Here is a 20,428-nt window from a genome sequence, read left to right as displayed (position 1 = left end):
GAAAGGATAGGCTTAACATCAGTGTTGTTTTCGTTGACTAAAACTAAGACTAAATATACTGACAATTTCGTCGACAAATAAAAACTAGACAAAAAATGTTAGGAATAGGAAGGGACTAGTGGACAAGAGATCCAGTATAAGTCATTTTACACTTGGTTGCATGCTGAAAATAGCTGATCTACAAGCTCACAACGCGTCGCAACGCAACGCGTTGTGAGCTTGTAGATCGGCTATTTTCAGCAAGTGTAAAAACAATCATTACGACGGCATCAAGACCCGCCAAAATACATTTTAGTCGACTATAAATCAACTGTAGATTTAGTCGACTAAAATCGTATGACATTTAGTCGACTAAAACTAGACTAAACACTAGAACATTCCAGGTGACTAAAATGTGACTAAAACCAAGTGTGAAAACTATTCAAGAGACTATGACTAAAACTAAAATAGAAATTTGCTGCCAAAAACAACACTGCTTAACATTTAATTCAATGACAATCTTAGATGTCAAATAAATTAAATAATGGAAGGGTTACAGAAACCATCGGTTCTGAGTCGACAACAACAGTCAATTCCATTTATTAATGCCGTTCCTATTGATTCCTTAGTGTGTCGTAGATGATCTTTAACTAATGTAATTTATTTATTGCAGTGAAATTCAGAGTTGTTACCATGGACAGCAAGTTCACACCTGTCGATGCAGGGTTGGTGAGTCATATCTACTTAATATCCACAATATACCTAGAGAATACAGAGAAGAAATACATGTAATATGGTTCAATGTGTTTGAAAATAGATTTCCACAGTCAAATATGTTGTCGGATATACTTTTTTATTCGTTTTTGTTCATTTTTGGGTGAAATATATTTTTTCTTTTATCATGGAACAACACAAAGAAGATTATAGCCACTATTTGATTACGTTGGTACTGTACATGTAACTTTATAGATGTTTGGAGCGGCTAACACTCGGTGATCATAAAGCTGTGTTGTACGTTATGTGTTATGTTAGTGTTTTTATGTACTACGGTTATGTGGGAGCTCCAGAGAAATTTCGTATGCTTAGTGTATGCTTTGTGCAATGACAAATAAAAGTCTATTCTATTCTATTCTATTCTATGATAACTTACAGTATAAGACAGTAATGGCAGATGAACCAAACCTGCAGCAGTGCATATGTGCTCTTTGACATGCCTCTTGTGTTTAACCAGGCTGGACAAACAGCTCAATGTGGAGCCTCTCTGTTGAAGGTCTTATACGTGTGCATAACATAAATGTTTTAGGGTTTTGTAGATGACAAAAAGGTGCTTTTAGTTTAAATATAGTCTACAACAACCAAAGAAAAGTTACTATGAAACTTAATGATCAGTCAGACTGTGAACGTGGACTCCTTCATGTCCTTGGAGTGCTTTGGTTGTATATAGTGAGACTATGAATCAGAGAATGGTTTCCTGTTTAACAGATGTCCTTTTTGTTTGTTTTTTCTTCTTGCAGTACAATGTTGAACTGGAGGTAAGACTCACTGTATTGCGTACAGTAACACTATCTACAACACATTTAACTTGATGTTCAGATCCACACAGTGAATGAATAGTGAATGTTACAGCACGTTAAAGGCACCTGGGAATAGTTTTTTCTACAGTGTATTCAGACGATCTTAAATTTCCTCACAGAAAATAATTCAGAGAATTCAGAGAATCTAACATTTCCTCACAGAAAATAATTCAGATAATTCAGACAATCTAACATTTCCTCACAGAACATAATTCAGAGAATCTTACATTTCCTCACAGAAAATAATGTCCTGAGCAAATCAGTTTGTCTTCCTACAGTACCAAAGAGACCACATTTTCACTCTGAAAGTGTTCTCCTGCTTTGTCGACTTGAGGCATATGGAAAGTGGCATTGGGGGGAAACTCACATCATAAAATCAATGTACACAAACAACACACAGACTTCTTTCACCAAAGCCGAGGTGAAAAGAGTTAGGCAGGGATTAACCCATAGAACGGTCAACAACACCAGGCATCCCGCTAGCGGACACAGAAGTCAAATGCCTATATACTGTTTGCAGATGAAGCTGGTGTAACTGTCTCCTACTAAAGAAGGCTTTCAGAAGCACTTTGCACAAATGCTCACAGGCCTGCAGGGCCCTGACAGTAAATCTAGCCAAGACAAAAAATTGTGATTAAAAAAAGACATGAAACATGAAAAGACTCTCTTAATTGACTTAATCTTGGGGTTATGAACACCCTCCTCTCCTCTCCTCTCCTCTCCTCTCCTCTCCTCTCCTCTCCAACATGTATGTTTGAACAGGATGCTAGTCACAACCGGATTGGACAGTGGGTGAACCAAACAGCCCATGGAAAGATTCTGCAGCTTTCTTACTCTCTGAACCCTGAGGCCTGTGAAGGAAACTACAAGGTTCTTCTGTTCTTCTGTGCTCCTCTGACGGCCTGTCATCAGCATGTTCGAGATAGCGACTGGGAAATATATCATCACTTCAAGGTGGAGAAATACGGTAAGATTTCTTATTCAGAGTGGCCAAACGGTATGCATGTACTGTATGCTACAACAATATTACAATTATTATCTTTATCTCTTCCAAGGGGACTGGCCAGGAGAAGAGATATGTTGGGTTTTTTTACCCCGTATTTTAACATATTTCTAAATAAAAAATAACCACAGTAAAAGTAGATCATAAATCAGTCCTTCTTCCATAAATGACAACTGTAAATTGTTCCCAGTTTTGCCCAAATTTGATGTCAAAGTAGAAGCACCCGAGTTGATAGGCATCAATCAAGAGGAATTCACAGCTGAAGTGTGTGCAACGTAAGTATAGAATGACGCGTCAACTTCTCTTGATCTTGTTTATATAGTACTAGAATTTCGCCGGCCTTCGGCCGGCGAATCCTAGTTACATTGCAGCGCAATATGGGAAGAAGGAAATTGCGTGAGTTGACAGACTCCACTTCATGTTTCAGCTGTGTTTTTAAACTCAGTAGTGTGCCCTGCACATGTAGTAACGGATGGGTTATAAATTATTATAATAACAGAAAGTGTTTTTTATTTCTCATAAATACGCAAACATGGTGAAACAACTACAGTCACAGAGAGCAGTGCCAAGGTAGCTGCTGCCTGCTAACGATGCAAACAACAGCCTTGCCTGTCGTGTGTGTGTGTGTGTGTGTGTGTGTGTGTGTGTGTGTGGGGGGGGGGGATAGCACTAATTTTCGACATTTTACTGTGTCATAAATATTTACATCTGTAGCCTATATTGTGATTACATTTGACCGTACATTTGACTCTTGTGTTATATTCTTGTGAAATATTAAGTAAAGTATTGTGGTGAAATATTCACCCCAAGTTGATAAGATATGCAGAGAATATAATACCAAGAACCCCCAGTTTGAAATGCATTAGGCCACAGACCCCCATTTGATACCATTTGCTCTCTGGGAAAATCAGGGTCCATTTGGTTCCATTTGTATGCTCTTGGAGTATGATGACTGTGCTAACAGTATTATCATAAAATATGTCTCAGTTTGAAGATTCAAAAAAACATATTTCATATGTGTGAGCTTGTAAAGTAGAACGTTCAACCTAGAGACAGTGTTGCCAAGTCTGATCATTATAAGCTACTTTGGACTTGTTTATCTATTGGTAGTCCTTGACATGCAAATGTTTGAAACAACATTAGACAACAAAGTTTGACAGTCAACACTATAATTGATTATTTTAAGACTAATTTCCGGACCATTTCTGATTCACCTACTTTGAACTGGCCTATTAACATTTTTATAGACCTGGTTGCTTGTTTCACTCTCACATCCACGATATGTGGCAACCCTGGTCCCTGGTTTGTTTTGGTTTGCGTGTGGATGTTTTTTTGTGTTGCTTTAGCATCTTTAGCACAGTAGCTATCAGAGGCTGCAGCAGCTGCTGCTGTCATGAAAACGCAAGTTTCTGTCCCAGAAGCTCACGTTAGGTCTGCGCACACTGTATGTTGCTATGGCAACCTGTCATCAAATGCTGCTAACATTGTGGTCAGCACTGTTAGCATGTGTGCTATCAGGCAAAAGCTGAGATAGATATAAAACTACTGGCCAAAATGTCATACAAAACACAACACCTAAAATCGGAATGTTATTGTGGCCTACAGATAGGGATGCTCCGATCACGTTTTTGGGGGCCGATCCCGATCACCGATCTTTTTTAAAAAGATCGGCCGATTCCGATCCCGATCCCGATCTTTTTTTAATATTTTTTTTAATTTAATTTTAATTTTTAATTTTTTTTAATTTTTTTACTTATAAAAAAAACCTGGCAACCCGCGCCCGCGGTCATTTTCCGCTAGCCTGAGCGGAGCTCCCTAGCCTGCTGGAGGGGCTCCCATCATCCCATGCACCCTCGAGAGGAAAAAAAAGGAAAATAAATGCAGCCTTGAGCCTACCAAATATGTTGTGGTCTTGTGGAGCTGCTTGATCACCTCCTCCCCCTCTTTTCCCCAAAAAGCCAATCCCAATAAATCCAAAAGTAGGGTGATTCTGTGTGCCTCAGCCTAATTACTAACGGATAAACTATCAGTCTTATCCGAAATCTGTCAATCTTTGTCAACTCAACACGTGTTGACAACGCATTGTAAACAGAAACAGAAGCTGTGTGTCACACCAAAAGTGGTGACTTATAGAATTCTGTAGCCTACATTAGAATCATCACGCGATCCTCACCCCTACACAGCTGCAGTGATTAAATTAATTTACTCACGAGTGCTGAAATCGTGAAATGGAGGATGTAAGAACACACTTTTGTTGCATTAGAGCAGGGTAAATATGAAGTTTTGCGCCACGGTCTTGTGTTTATATTCCTTGTACATAGGCTGTATGTTGTCGTAACAACACACGTTGTGTGTCTGAGTGAGGGGGCCTTCGATTGAACAAATGGGGCTTCTGACTGTGTCGCTTACTCGCCTCCCCTCTGTCAGAGGAGGAAGCGACGCGCAGCCGTCGGGAACCCCCCCAAACCGACTGCCCCCCCGCCCTCCCGAAAACCGTGAAATGCATCGGCTCATCTTACTGGCTGGCTGCAACATGCACATTTCTAAGAAAGTTGTGTCAGGCCAGGGCACACTACTTGTCTAACAATTTGGATTATAGTTAGCACTTAGCTCCCTTTGCTAACTACTGGACTGGAGATGATGAGCTCTCTCCCTTTCTCTCCGTCTCCCTCCCTCGCTGGGGTGAAGACGTGCGTGCTCTTTCTCGCTCTCTCTCTCTCTTTTCTCTCTCTCTCCCCCCTCCCTCCCTGGGGTGTGTGTGTGTGTGTGTGGGGGGGGGGGGGGGGGGGGTATTCGTTGCGCTGCCAGTGCTATACTTCTCCATTAAGCGGTGCAGAACCGAGAAAGTGACACATTATTTTTGGATGTAAACGGCGCAGATTTTTGCTTTGGAGATCGGTTTCGCGGATCGGTGGATTTTGCACGGCCGATCCGATCCGATCGATCGGCAACCGATTGATCGGCGCATCCCTACCTACAGACCATCATGATTTGCTTGCTGGACCTATAATTAATTTATTTGCATTAAATTGCCAGTCGCCCATATAAATAAAAAGCAAGATGGCTGCCGATTGCGAGCTGAGAGACGGAGAAAATAGTGACGTGTGAGCCGGGGGCGGGCCTCTGACAACAGCATGAACACAGGGCAGTGTTGCCAGGTTTGCGAATTGTAAGCGAGTTGTAGTGTGTGTAAATAGCGTGGTTGTGGCCTTGTTTCTGCCCCTGTTGGGGCAACAGAACATGTCGACCAGTTTCTGTCCACCGCTTTTGGCACGTGATCAACTTAAGCATTGTTATATTAGATATAATAATAATATATAGTATATTATACAGTATGTAAGTCTTGAGAGTTTTTCGTCATCAAACATTGAGATATGGCCAATTTGGCCAAAGATATGCGTATTTTTAGAGATGAGGGGGACATTTTGAGTAGTAAATGTTTTGTAGATTATATTTTATTGTATGGGTAAAAAGGATGAAATAAATGGGTTATGTTATCAGGTATACCTATGGCCAGCCTGTGTGTTATTCTCTGTATGTTATCAGGATATACCTATGGACAGCCTGTGTGTTATTCTCTGTATGTTATCAGGATATACCTATGGACAGCCTGTGTGTTATTCTCTGTATGTTATCAGGTATACCTATGGACAGCCTGTGCCCGGCAAGGCAGAAGTGGAGCTGTGCCGACCTCTACAGAGGAACATCGACATCCGCTTTAGTATCACCCCAGAACACCCAGAGGGTGTCGCTGACCTTGTTGCGCCCTGTCATAAAGAGAGTAAACAGGTGACGCATGGACATGATGTTAATTAATTAATGCACCAACTATTTCACCTCCATGTCACTGGTGGACGAGTTTCTGATCTGCCCACAGCCCTCCTATGAGACACAGACCGAGTTCTATTTTATCATGAACATTAGTGAGGACCAAGTGGTGATTTAACCCAGGGGTTCTCAACGCTTTTGGCCGGGGACCCCCTCCCCGCCCCCTCCCGACCCCCAATATATATTGACTTCATGCTACAATAACCTTAATAATAGAGACAATCTAATACACCATAAATAAATGCTGAAACCAGATATAATCATTAGGGAAGGTGTATGCATGTACTATGTATGTACTATAATGTAAACTCTTCATTTCCGCATTTTCCAGCCATTCAGTTGCAGTTGTTTTAATAATTTGGCGAGGGGGGTCGCGACCCACAGGTTAAGAACCCCTGATTTAACCAATGTAGATGAACAGGCAAAACTATGCTATACTTTTATTTCAATATACTCACATGGCTCATCAATTATGTCCCTCATTTATTGAGTGTTTTCTCTCTCTCTCTCTCTCTCTCTCTCTCTCTCTCTCTCTCTCTCTCTCTCTCTCTCTCTCTCTCTCTCTGTTGAACAGACGGACAAGACAGGCTGCGCCACCTTTACTTTCAAGATGTCAACCTTTACCAGGATTGCCCAAAAGGCTCTTACTGATATGCTGCATCTTAATGCCAAAGTAGAGGAAGATGGAACAGGCAAGTCTTACTGATATAATACTGCATCTTAATGCTAAAGTAGAGGAAGATGGAACAGGCAAGTCTTACTGATATAATACTGCATCTTCATGCTAAAGTAGAGGAAGATGGAACAGGCAAGTCTTACTGATATAATACTGCATCTTAATGCCAAAGTAGAGGAAGATGGAACAGGCAAGTCTTACTGATATAATACTGCATCTTAATGCCAAAGTAGAGGAAGATGGAACAGGCAAGTCTTACTGATATAATACTGCATCTTAATGCCAAAGTAGAGGAAGATGGAACAGGCAAGTCTTTGATACGTTTCCAGAAATAACTATACGATTCAGTGGCTCATCATCGTTCAGTGTATAATGACATTTTTCTAACACTGAATTACTAACCATTTTGACCTGCATGGGAACGATTCTGCAAATGTCTTCTGAATCCTGACTGTTGTCTTGAATGTCAGTCGTTCTCAAACACTTTCATGTCACTTTTCACGATTCTTCAAAAATAGCAGACCTACAAGCTCGTAAGCGCGCCACTCGGTGGTGCAACGCTATGAGCTTGTAGATCTGCGATTTTTGAGTGGTGCAACCACTCAAAACAGCAATGTCCGTGTTCACCTATGTGCCTATGTGACGTTAATGAGCACATGAGCACCAGTAAAAGACTGAGTACCAGTAGGGGGCGCTGTTTTGCCAGAAACAGAGAGAGGGAAAGTGCTGCACTGTTGCCTGCTAATGAGAGAGAGAGAGAGAGAGAGGGGGGTGGGGGGGAGTTGCACCACTCAGTTCACACGGGTGTGATTTTTCAATAGCTAAAGCATAACATGATGCTAACACCAAAAGGTGCTCCCGCCACCAAAATGGGTTAAATGACATGGACGTTCTTTTCTCCACAGGCACTACACAGAAACAAGGGAAAGGAATCTCTGTCTCATATGTTATTGGAAGACTTTCCTTTATTCAAACACCCAAGGTGTATGAGGCCCGATCAGTGATTGAAGGAAAAGTAAGTCCAAATAATAATGGTTTCACAATTAGCTGCTTCAGACTATAGTACAGTTCTATATATGCATCTGACCATAATGCATTCCGTATAATAATGTTACTTTGTATTTTTCCGACAGGTCAAAGCCGTGTACTTGAATAACACGGCCATTCCCGACACCATGTTGTACATGTTTGAAGGTAAAAGATGGTCACCGCGTAGCACAGTGAACGTCACCACTGACAGTGACGGCGTGGCCAGTTTCTCATTCGACACGTCGTCCACTTCCCGAGGAGAGATCTTTCTCAGAGTAAGTCTTGAGGGTTTCTTTTTGTTGTTTTTAACCACCTGCATGCATGGAGCATGCATTCACAATTAGTGAAGTACAAAGTACAAAACATTGGTTACCTTAACAAGCCTTAACGAGCCAAAACGAGCCAAAAATTCAAAGGCGACCGGGCTTTCTCAGTAATTGCCCCCAAACTCTGGAATAGTCTCCCACTACATATCAAATCCAGCCCAACCATCGACCGTTTCAAATCCTCCCTAAAAACTCACCTTTTCTCCATTGCCTTCAGCTCCTAGTCCTGTGAATGTTTTAAACATTTTTGTTGTTATATTGTATTTTTCTTATACTATGAAGTATTGCTAAACGTTTATTTTAATTTTGTATTTTATGATGTAATTTTAATATGGAAAGCACTTTGGGTCAACTTCTGTTGTTTTTAAATGTGCTATATAAATAAAGGTGACTTGACTTGACTTGACTTGGTTATAATATATCACATATTTTTCATTTTACCTTTTGCTGTGGTGATAAAGGCTAGCGTGCTACCAGCGATAGAACACCATGGACACAGAACACCGCACTATCAAAATGCGGAACATCAGATGTCCCTGGTCCAGGAAGCCACCGTCGACACCAAGACCGTGAGCTCACTGGAGGTGAAGAAGACGGAGAACCCACTGATCTGTAATGGAGAAAACCACATCACCGTCCACTACACTGTAGTTGGAGAGACTGCAGGGCCCGTGGACCTGATGTACCTGGTGAGACGCATGCACGCACGCACGCACGCACGCACACACACACACACACACACACACACACACACACACACACACACACACACACACACACACACACACACACACACACACACGCAGTGTCAACCTAACCTACACCTACCTATTTAGATCTGATCTGGTGACCTCATTGTGTCCACTTTCATAATAATAATAAACTTTATTTGCATAGCACCTTTCATGTACATAAATGCAACTCCAAGTGCTTCAGGGCAGAACATAACATACATGCTGTTGTTTATTACTGGTTTCACTTGTAATTAATTGGCATGCCACAGTCTGCTTGAAAATTCAAATGAAGTCTGTTAATCCAATACCGTTTAATAACTTTTTGATAACCATATGTCTCTGTCTGTAGAATGTGCACCAGTCAACAAAAATATGTTCTGAGCCATATGTGCTGTATATCTATGTGTATAATGTAATTTATATTTGCACTGTGCTGATGTTATGAACCATATGTCTACTGTACTAACTCAGCTATAGCTTTATGTTGTCTGAACAAACGTTAAAAATCACACCCGTGTGAAGTGAGGGGCGCTCTTATCATCTTACAACATGATGATCATGTAAACTCCCTTTATTGTCAATGACGTTTTTAAAACAAACATTAAACTTCCTTTATTGTCAATGACGTTTTTTAAACAAACATTAAACCTGTATATCAAAAAATGCCATTGACAATGAACGGAGAACTAATGTTTGTGTTGTCTGAACAAACATTAACATTGACAATGAACAAAGAATTTACGTCATATAGGGCTGTATTTTGTGTGTCTTAAGTACCAGGTCTTATTCCCTAACTTGAGTAAACTAAAGACCTGGAGGCGTGATCAATGCCATTTGGCTATTCTGAGTGGCCAAAGAGCATTGATCACGCCTCCAGGTCTTTAGTTTACTCAAGTTAGGGAATAAGACCTGGTACTTAAGACACGCAAAATACAGCCCATAGTGTCTGAGCAAATCGGCATATGCATGTCTGTGGGAACCCTTGGCCAATAAGGGACCACCATTCTTGATGATGTACAATGATTAGAGCGCCCCACACTTCACACGGGTGTTCTTTTTACAAAATATGCATATACTGTACATGACCATGTACATTTACATAAGAGAGCTTATTTCCATTCTCCTCTCCTCATTCTGTCCTTTCTGTGTCAATAGATTTTATCCAGAGCAGCTATTATAAAGGAAGGACTTGTAAGCGTTCAGGTGCTGGATTCTCCAGGTAAGTAATCAACAGCAACAAATACAACAAGCACTGATTATCTCTAATGTACCAATACATAACACTTAGATTAAAGGAATATAAATAAAACATTCTAGCTGATACATGGACAAACTTCTAACTGCTGTGTGTTTCCATGCAGTCACCGATGGCGAGATCTCCTTCAGGTTGGATGTCACCCCAGAAATGGCTCCATTGCTCCAGGTGCTTGTGTACACTGTCCTCCCCAGTGAGAGAGTCATTGCTCACAGCGCAGACTTCGCCACAGAGAAATGCTTCCGTAATAAGGTCAGTTCAGGTCTCTTTTGTGCCAATTAATGTTCATGTGATCTCAAGGGATCCCGGTAACCTTGTCTGGTCACTGTGGAGGATGAGGTGTCAGGAGAAGGGTTTTTTTGTGAGTGGGGCTAACATGATTTATTGCAGGTGTCGAGGTCTGTATTCAAGGAGATGTTTTGTTTTACATGTCAGGTGGTTCTGGAGTTCTCTCCATCCACGGCGATCCCCGGAGAGAAGAACACACTGCAGGTGTCGGCCATGCCAGGCTCTCTGTGTGGCGTCAGTGCCATCGACCAGAGTGTTCACATCAAGGAGCCAGGGAAGCGGCTGGGCGCAGACAAGGTGAGTACCTTCCATTCAATGCAGACAAGGTAGTTAAAAATGTCCTTCTTCACACTTATTTCACTTATTTTCATGCATGAACAAACTGTCTTTACTTACGGCAAGTATGTATTGACCAGTAAGACGCGCTGAAGGCGAGAAGCTGGAACAACAGGTCAGGCGCCGGGGCCTCCGTCCAGTTAGGGCCCAGGTACGGCCGGGCCTTAGTTTTCGTTCCTGTTCCTAGTTTTCGCTGGCTGCGATAATAACTGAACTCTGACCGGGGAGGGAGTCTAGGAGGTACAGTAGGTGGGTTATTTCCTGAATATTTCAAAAGAAGTTGAAAAAGGTTGTTTTATTTGTGGAAAATCTGAATCTGTTGGAAATATCAATGTGGTGTTAGATAAATGGCACACTATCAAGAAAATATTAACATGGCTGCTACGAACTGTTCTAAAGTCTACTAGGGGTTTTACTGCCCGTAACAGGTATGCAAGAACAACACGGCTCATAAAAGAGTTATCAATACTCAATTCACGATAACTTATAAAATGCATAACGAATGATGAACAGAATGTCTCTGTGAGCCCAGAATGAATACGGAATGACTTACATTACATGAGGTTCAGGCATCTGTCTAACAAAAGAACCAACCTAAGACATAAGTAGACCGGCTGGAGGGAAGGCCACACGCAGCAGTGTTCCCACCCCAAAGTCCAAGCAAAGACTGAGCTTTATAGTCCAGGTAGCGAGGCCTGAGCTGCCACAGACAGGACCAATCCAGGGGCTGATCAGGCTCCAAGCCGGGCCCTCCTACTTCATGTCAAACAGGTCTACTGTATACCATCATGATTTTGGCTCTAAACTCTTGTCTTTGAACAGATTTTTTCCCTGTCGCGAGTCAAGAAATCATCCCCTATTCCACAAACACTTGAAGATGCTCAAGCATGTTTTCCTGTGAGATCAAAAAGATACGTTGGACACCGCGATAATGACAAGGACGCCTACACTGTGTTTAAGGTATATATATGTGCCTCAATTTAAACTAAAATGGTCAAGGATACATTATTTCTGCTTTTAATTTCGTTATCGCTGAAATACATTGTATACGGCTACTTTCTACTTTACCGTGACATGTTTTTGTGTCAATTTAATCTAGAATCTGGGACTGTGGATGGCAACAAATTTGCTCACAAGAACACCTGCCTGCATCATGTTCAGAGGAATAGAGTACTACAATCAGAGAAGTAAGATCCAGATACACATTATTATGTACAGTAAGAAGCATGAATTCAGCTGATTTCAGTGTGTTTGCTATCATTGTCTGAATTCTGGGTGAATGTTTGAAGTGCTTCCAAAGTTACAGATTCCAGACCACACCCATTGTAGCTGTCGCAGGTTCAATGGAATGTCCACGCGTCACACAGATGTCTAATTTGGTTTTATTTTGACATGCAACTCCTCCAAACAGTCACCAAAGACAGAACTACAATAAAGAAACAAAGACATTTTGTTCAGTTGAGTCCATAGTACACATGAAGCAGAGAGTCCTCTAGTTAGTGAGACCAATTTAACAAACAAAGTCTGCAGTTACACAATAAACAATATATACCGTGTGTGCGCCTTTGAATGTGTGCAGATTAACTAAATATCGTCTCTCTCTGACGTTCCCAAAAAAATGCTAGGAACTCAGTTCAACCTCTGACCCTTACTGACAGGTGACGGTCTGGTCATGTGACTCACTCCTTTTGCCTTGTGATATAGCCTTTTAACATATTTATTGTCGTTTTTTAATTCTATTTATTCATAATGAAATGAACCCAAAATATGCATGAACTTACATAAGCAAATCCACCTTAATATTATTTATATTTATAACTGAAAACACTGTCTCTCTCTCTCGTTCTGGGACAGTTAGACCCATGGCTCGTCATGGTTACGAAGGAGAAGTATGGATGTCGATGTCTCAGGGTGGTGCAGGGGCAGGTGCAAATGGTCACGGTGCAGGCCGTGCTTCAGTTCCTCCGCCCATACAGACCATCCGCTCCTTCTTCCCAGAGACATGGATCTGGGACCTGGTGGAGGTGGGGTGAGTACAACATGAGCATTAGACATTCTCTTTTTTTCTTTCTTTTCTTTTCCTTTTTTTTATCCCACGATTTTGTAACTCATTTTTCACCCCTGTGTCAATCATCTAATGTGATCCTGGGGGACTAGGTTGGTGGAGGGTGTGTAACGGGGAGAGCAACGGACTTGAACTCATGCTTCCTTCATGCCTGAGTGTCCAAGTTGCTCCTTTACACCTGACAGGGGGGAGTTTCCCTGGTTGGACGTAGCGCGTGGAAGGAACACGTTATTCCAACCAGTTCCTTTCCCCTCCATCAGGCACCCCGGCTGGCCAGGGGGAGGCAGTTTAGAGACCAGGATTACTGCATGTTTTTTGTGAGCGTACCTACCCTAGGGGACACGGGGAGAACATGTGAGCGTACCTACCCTAGGGGACACGGGGAGAACATGTGAGCGTACCTACCCGAGGGGACACGGGGAGAACATGTGAGCGTACCTACCCTAGGGGACACGGGGAGAACATGTGAGGGTACCTACCCTAGGGGACACGGGGAGAACATGTGAGGGTACCTACCCTAGGGGACACGGGAGAACATGTGAGGGTACCTACCCTAGGGGACACGGGGAGAACATGTGAGGGTACCTACCCTAGGGGACACGAGGAGAACATGTGAGGGTACCTACCCTAGGGGACACGAGGAGAACATGTGAGGGTACCTACCCTAGGGGACACGAGGAGAACATGTGAGGGTACCTACCCTAGGGGACACGGGGAGAACATGTGAGGGTACCTACCCTAGGGGACACGGGGAGAACATGCAAACTCCACACAGAAAGGCAGTGGCGTGCACAGACACTTTGAGGGGCAGGTGCTCAAGTGAAACAAAAGGGCACCTTATCTGGCGCGTGGAACCATGCACCAGCTGCAACAAAACATTTCTCTAACACACACACACACACACACACACACACACAGCCGTATCCAGTACTTCACAGATGGAGGGGTCCAATTGCCATTATAAAGTCATTATTTTCGGGTCAAAAACAGGTCTGCACAGCAGAAACAGCCTAACTTACATTTTTGATGAGCCTGCTCTCTGGTCATTTTAACTTTCTTCAATATTGGCATATTGCCTATATGGTACATATCATAATAACATCAACACATCAATTTAACTTGAACAACCAATGTCAATTTGAAGCATTCCCTGCTGAGAGAGAGAGAGAGAGAGAGAGAGAGACACGCATCTCTCTATCGCACGTTAAAGAGAGAGAGAGAGAGAGAGAGAGAGAGAGACGCATCTCTCTATCGCATGTTAAAGAGAGAGAGAGAGAGAGACGCGTCTCTATCGCGCATTAAAGAGAGAGAGGGGGGGGTCGCGTTAGCATCAAGCTAAGCGTACGTTCGTGGCGGCGGTGGAAATGGGATCATAATATGCATTGGACTCAACAACTTACTCTGACTGTTCTTTGTGCTGGATTGGAGCAGTTGAAAGAAATAAGGAGGAATATATCCATTTGAAACGAGGGCTCCGCCATGACACTAGTAGTCACACAGTAAACAAACTTGCGCGTCACCACGTGTAGTACACGCACACACACACACGCCAGATTTCGAGAGAGAAACCAGCAACCAGGTATGGAAAAACAAGCCCAAGCGACGTTACAGACAACACAAGCCCAGAATGACGAAGTCGCTTACAAAAAGCAAATTTGCCTGCCCTCAGTGATATACTTCTCCAGTACAGCAGTGCAGAACCGAGAGAGTGACAAATTATTTTGGATGTAAACTGCCGACATACAACATCATGACAAATGTATAAATAAATATATTATAAGATTTTAATCCAGAATTGATCGATGTCACCATGGGCCACATGCTATACACGTACAAATAAATTATACAAAACAATAAAAAAGTGTAAAAACATTGACGTTCAAAAGGGCATGTTGTTCCAGAGAGGGCCACCAAGGGGTGCTCAAGCACCCCTTGGCGTCTACGTATGCACGCCCCTGCAGAAAGGCCCTTTCGACATTCTCTTTTTTTACCCGTACTGGGCGGGAACCCCTTTTGGTGTTTTTAGCAATATGTTATGCTTTAGCTGTTGAAAAATAGCAGATCTAACAAGCTCATATAGCCCGTAGGTCTGCTATGTTTGAAAAATCGTGAAAATGAGGCGCAAATCATTGAATTATATTCTTTCAGAGCGAACTTTTTTTTAAGATATTTTTTTGCGGCTTACGCCTTTTATTGTTTTACAGTAGGCTGACAGGAAACGGGAGAGAGCGAACGTTTTTAACTCAGATCTTTGCTTCTGGGGAGGTCCCTGAAAACAACATATTTTCAGATGGGGGGGGGGGGGGGGGGGTCTGCAGCCAAATACAGATAATTCTGGGGCTCCGTGACATGAAAAAGGTTGAGCACCACTGACATAGAAAAATAGGTTTATCAGAAAACTGTCAGGACTTTGTAGAATCGACCTCAGGTCTAAATGGGTCAAAGGAAGGTACGTTTATACTAGAGGTTTTTAGGTACATAGGCCAGCTTGTAAATGGTGTGTCATTTGATACGCTAATCACAGAACAGGACGTTTGTAACACACAAAGTCCCTTCAATATATTGTGTTATATCTCTTATGGTTTTATTAGCTTTAGCTCTAGTCATTTTATTTCATGTTAATTTGAAGTAAAGATACTTTATCAGAAAGGAAAAAACCTATAGCACATGATCATCTTAAACAATAGTAACAGCTTTTATTATTTACCCGTCTGTCTGTCCATCGTCCTTCCATGCAGGGACTCGGGAAAAGAGGACGTGTCCCTCACTGTCCCAGACACCATCACCACATGGGAGACGGAGGCTTTCTGCTTGTCCTCCACCGGCTTCGGTCTCGCTCCTCCCAAGGAGCTCAAAGTCTTCCAGCCCTTCTTCCTGGAGCTCAGCCTGCCTTACTCCATCGTCAGGGGAGAGACATTTGTTCTGAAGGCTACCGTCTTCAACTACCAGTCCAGCTGCATCATGGTTCGTTCGTTCTGCCTGCAGGATTTGAGGCTATAGGAGTAGATGTTTTTGTCACTTTGTATCCACAATGCCACATCATCGCCTAGCACGCTTTGCTTGTCTTATTTTGTCGTGATTTACTATATATTTATGGTTGTTATTTTAGCACTGAATGCTCATTGACTGCTGCTTCTCTTCATGGTTGTATTTTATCTTGGTTTTGTAAAGCACTTTGTATTCACTGAATAGCGCTTTGCAAATAAAATGTATTTGTATTTGTATTATTAATTATCCTCCACTCTTCCCTCAGGTGAGTGTGACTCCCAGCCCCTCATCAGATTACACTCTCTCAGCCATCCCTGATGAAGAGTACTCCTCCTGTGTCTGTGCCAACGGCCGCAAGACCTTCCGCTGGACTATGGATGCCTCTGTCCTGGGTGAGACCTGCGCTCTATGCCTTTATCTTGTACTACAGTTTGTCACATTCAAACCAATAGAATTATATAAGATGTTTATTACCCACACTCATGGAAACGTCGCCTTCGGGTTCGTGTGACACATAATCAACCCCCACATGACACAAGGACAGTAGTCTTCTAGTACTATTATTATTATTATTTCCTGACCCCTATCTGCATACTGTATTATCAGATATGCTGACTGTTGGTTGTGGATGTTTTCCAGAGGTTGTCAACGTGACTGTGAGCGCTGAGGCGGTGTCGTCCCACGCATCGTGTGACAACGAGATAGTCAGCGTGCCAGAGAGAGGCCGCATCGATGTCGTCACGCGCTCTCTGATCATCAAGGTATAGGCGGAAGTTGTGAAAGAACAAAACCCAAAGAAAAACCTAGAATTGTAATCAATGGCTCTGAAATTTGCCAGGTTCCACATACTAAATTCTAGACGAACATTTAAATTGGAAACAACATATTGATGCTGTATGTATGAAGTCTATGAAGATGCTTGGTATGTTGAGAAAAATCTGCCCTTTTGTTCTTCCTTCATGTCATTTAACACTCTATTATAGCTTAATTTTCCCTCATATTAATTACTGTAATATTGTCTGGGCTGCTACATATTCAACACATCTCACTAAATTACTGAGAATGATTTCACATTCAAATCGGTATGAGCCGTCTGCCCCGCTCTTTATTAAATATTCACTATTACCCATTGACAAAGTAAACGTTTTTCAGACCTGTTTATTTATGTTTAAATTAAAAAAATGCATACAAGACATTCCGTCTTCTTTTTACAATTTCTTCCGTGTTACTTCTGACATTCACTCCTACCCCACAAGGCAAAGAGATCATTTTGAATTACCATATTGTCGCACTTCCAAACATCAATCTTTCATCAAATTTAGAGGCCCTCATCTATGGAACTGCTTCACTTAAATCCTCATTATCCTTGCCAATATTCAAAAAACCTCTAAAGAAATATCTTATTTCTTCCTCTCTGTAGATTACATGTTTTACTTTGATGCGTTATATTTTCGTTTGTTGTTGTATTGTTTATTTCGTTTTTCGTGCAGTCTGTGTTTTTATTTATTTATTGCACAGCTGCCCCCCTTTGCCTTGTAGTCTTTTGTACTGTTCTGTATGAACTTTTAATCTGTTTAAACCAATGACCTCTTCCTACAGGAAAGGATTCCAAATAAGCCTGCTGGCTTCTTCCCTTCCTTGCATTGTATTTTTGTTCTTTGATATGTTATTGTCTATTTTTTGTACTACGTACGTGCTAAATAAATAAACCTAAATAAATAAACCTAAACCTTGTGACAGTTGTGAATGTGATTTATAATCTAGTTTTTTATTATAGGCTTAATTCCCTTTTTTCCCCTTCTTCTTCTTCTGAATGAACTGAAATCCTTTTCTGCCTTCCTCTCCTTGCAGGCAGAGGGAACAGAAGTGACTCAGACCTACAACTGGTTGCTGTGTCCAAAAGGTGAGTGTGGATCGAGTGTACAGTACATGAAGGGTAAGTACCATTTATGGTACAATCCAAAGTTTATGTGCCTAACGTGATTATTTCATATCTCTATATCCCTGTCTTAGGAGAGACTTTGACAGAGGAAACCCAGCTCCAACTCCCTGATAACGTGATCGTGGGATCTGCCCGTTGTTCTGTATCCGTCCTGGGTAAATAGACTTGTGTTTTCTGCTCTTTTGTATTCAGTGCATTTCCTCTTTAATGTCTTTATCACAAACTACAGTGCAAGGACGGGTTAGAGAAAGGAGATTACCAGCTATGACATAATTTACAAGCAAGATTCAAACCTCCCGTCATTGCAACTATAGGTCTCAGCTATTGTCTGTCCCTCCTATGCTGTCTCCCTTTCATCTGTCCTATTGTCTCTCCTACAGTGTCTCTTTCATATCTTCCTGCTGTCTGTCTCAACAAGTTGTCCTTATATATATATATATATATAGCATGTGTGTGTGTGTGTGTGTGTGTGTGTGTGTGTGTGTGTGTGTGTGCGCGCGTGCACGTGTGCGCGTGTGTGCGTGTGTGCGGTCTCTATACTGCCTCCCCCTGGAATAACATGTTTCTTCCACACTCTACATGTAGACAAAACGGGAAAGGGTGCACACCAGTGTTGGTGAGGTGCTGGCCTAAGACAGTAAATAAGTAAAAAAGAGAAAAAGGCTGCACACTCGTATAGCCACACTGCTGTATATTTATTATTATCCAACGTTTCGACCTTTCGGCCTTCTTCAGGCCTAAGGCCTGAAGTCTAAAATAATCAGTCTAACAGCCTCTCTCTCTCTCTCTCTCTCTCTCTGACGACAGGTGACATCCTGGGCCGTGCCATGAAGAACCTGGATGGACTGCTGAGGATGCCGTATGGATGTGGGGAACAGAATATGGCGCTCTTAGCTCCCAACATCTACATCCTGGAATACCTGAAGAACACAAACCAGCTGACAGCGGCCATCAAGGAGAAGGCCTTTCCCTTCCTGGTCAGCGGTGAGTCCAACTCTCCTTTATCTGGATTGTTTTCATTCGTTATGTCAACCAGAGCCATAGAGAAAGAAAGACAAGAGTTACGACATTGAGGGGGCAGAAAACCTGAGCGCTCGAGCGCTGTTCATGCAGCCCTGGAGAGTGACAAGCTGGAGTTTGAAATACATTGTTTTCAACGAGGGCGGCGCAAATATCAGCAAAATACTGTTTTAAAGTATTGTACAGTGATTGTACAGTGGGCTGTTGCCTGAGTCCAGTGCATTCTGCCAACTTCCGGACCAGGTCCAGGACATTGTCACTCTTCGCCATAACACTTCTCCAATTATGTAGAAGAGCGGCCATTGGACTGGCTGAAGGGAACGTAGCTCTGTGTTTCTCTACGGCTCTGATGTCAACTATCAACTTTACTTCCAGAGTGTGATGTCGGCAATCTATTCCCACAACAACAACATTCTGGAGATTATATATTTGTCTCTTATCATCACCCTTCTTCAGCACGGCATAGCTCGCCCACAATGTTGTGTATTTAACATGACTTTATATAATTGCCATGAAGTAAACTAAACCCAGGACTTTAACAATAACCATGAAGTAAACTACATGCAGGCTACCAGAGTTTGGCAACCGTTTCTAACCTACTTTGCGGTAGTATTTTCTACATAGTCATTGGCCATCCCCCCCCCCCCCCCCAGTTCAGTTATTGTTGATGTCATTAATGTACAATTTATTTTTTATTATTGTATTTCAGACTTTTATATTTTTTACATGGATGTTGAGTACTGGTGTTGTTGTTGTTGGTTTGTCCTGTGTCTGTCATGTATCTGTTGTCTGTCCTGTCTTATGTACAAAGAACTTCAATAAAAATACTTGAATAAACTACATGCAGGCTACCAGAGGCAACTAAACTACAAGCACCGTGGAGCCTACAGCACGTTTGGAACTGGACCAGGGAACACTTGGTGAGAACCCTGTATAATGAATGCCTGCTGGGTGTGTGGGTGGACCGTCAAATGCACATTTATGGACTCAAATGCCCAAATAGCACATATACAACTTGAGCATTACATAATGTAGTGAACGTGTGTTTGTCCATCATCAGGTTGACTGCATTTGTCCTGAGAGCTTTTGTCCAGGCGAAGTCTTTTGTCTTCATCGACCAGTCCAACATAGAGCAATCAAAGACCTGGCTGGAGAGTAAACAGCAGGACAACGGCTGTTTTGAACAATCTGGAAAACTCTTCAACAACAGAATGAAGGTACGAGTGAGGAGGGATTAGGTCTATGGTACACACAGCGTAAATAATTAGTGTATCACCTTCATAATGTCATATTAAGAGAAGAGGTATTGGGGAATAATATATCTCTGCTGCAGTGTCGGAAGAAATCACAAAACCTTTCAGGAAGTGAAACATATGCATTTTTCA

At 42.2% G+C, this 20,428-nt stretch overlaps 1 protein-coding gene across 1 annotated transcript in view; it reads left to right on the top strand.

Annotated features, from left to right (window-relative positions):
• The window catches only part of LOC308321882 (murinoglobulin-2-like), a gene marked incomplete at both ends in the record, with an annotated part of 44,827 nt that overhangs the window by 548 nt on the left and 23,851 nt on the right, over window positions 1-20,428 (top strand). The window contains 19 exons of the mRNA XM_080772978.1: window positions 653-708; window positions 1,494-1,511; window positions 2,316-2,520; window positions 6,149-6,345; window positions 8,194-8,364; window positions 8,877-9,104; window positions 10,305-10,368; window positions 10,511-10,656; window positions 10,840-10,989; window positions 12,128-12,215; window positions 12,883-13,057; window positions 15,832-16,057; window positions 16,347-16,473; window positions 16,721-16,842; window positions 17,933-17,984; window positions 18,095-18,178; window positions 18,831-19,007; window positions 19,891-19,963; window positions 20,104-20,260. Coding sequence (XP_080629104.1) covers window positions 653-708; window positions 1,494-1,511; window positions 2,316-2,520; window positions 6,149-6,345; window positions 8,194-8,364; window positions 8,877-9,104; window positions 10,305-10,368; window positions 10,511-10,656; window positions 10,840-10,989; window positions 12,128-12,215; window positions 12,883-13,057; window positions 15,832-16,057; window positions 16,347-16,473; window positions 16,721-16,842; window positions 17,933-17,984; window positions 18,095-18,178; window positions 18,831-19,007; window positions 19,891-19,963; window positions 20,104-20,260 — 2,516 coding nt within the window. The remainder of the gene's footprint in view (window positions 1-652; window positions 709-1,493; window positions 1,512-2,315; window positions 2,521-6,148; window positions 6,346-8,193; window positions 8,365-8,876; window positions 9,105-10,304; window positions 10,369-10,510; window positions 10,657-10,839; window positions 10,990-12,127; window positions 12,216-12,882; window positions 13,058-15,831; window positions 16,058-16,346; window positions 16,474-16,720; window positions 16,843-17,932; window positions 17,985-18,094; window positions 18,179-18,830; window positions 19,008-19,890; window positions 19,964-20,103; window positions 20,261-20,428) is intronic.

The sequence above is a fragment of the Protomyctophum bolini genome, assembly GCF_963924005.1.
Source record: "Protomyctophum bolini genome assembly, chromosome: 9".
Taxonomy (NCBI): domain Eukaryota; kingdom Metazoa; phylum Chordata; class Actinopteri; order Myctophiformes; family Myctophidae; genus Protomyctophum; species Protomyctophum bolini.
This window is presented reverse-complemented; position numbering and strand designations above follow the sequence as displayed.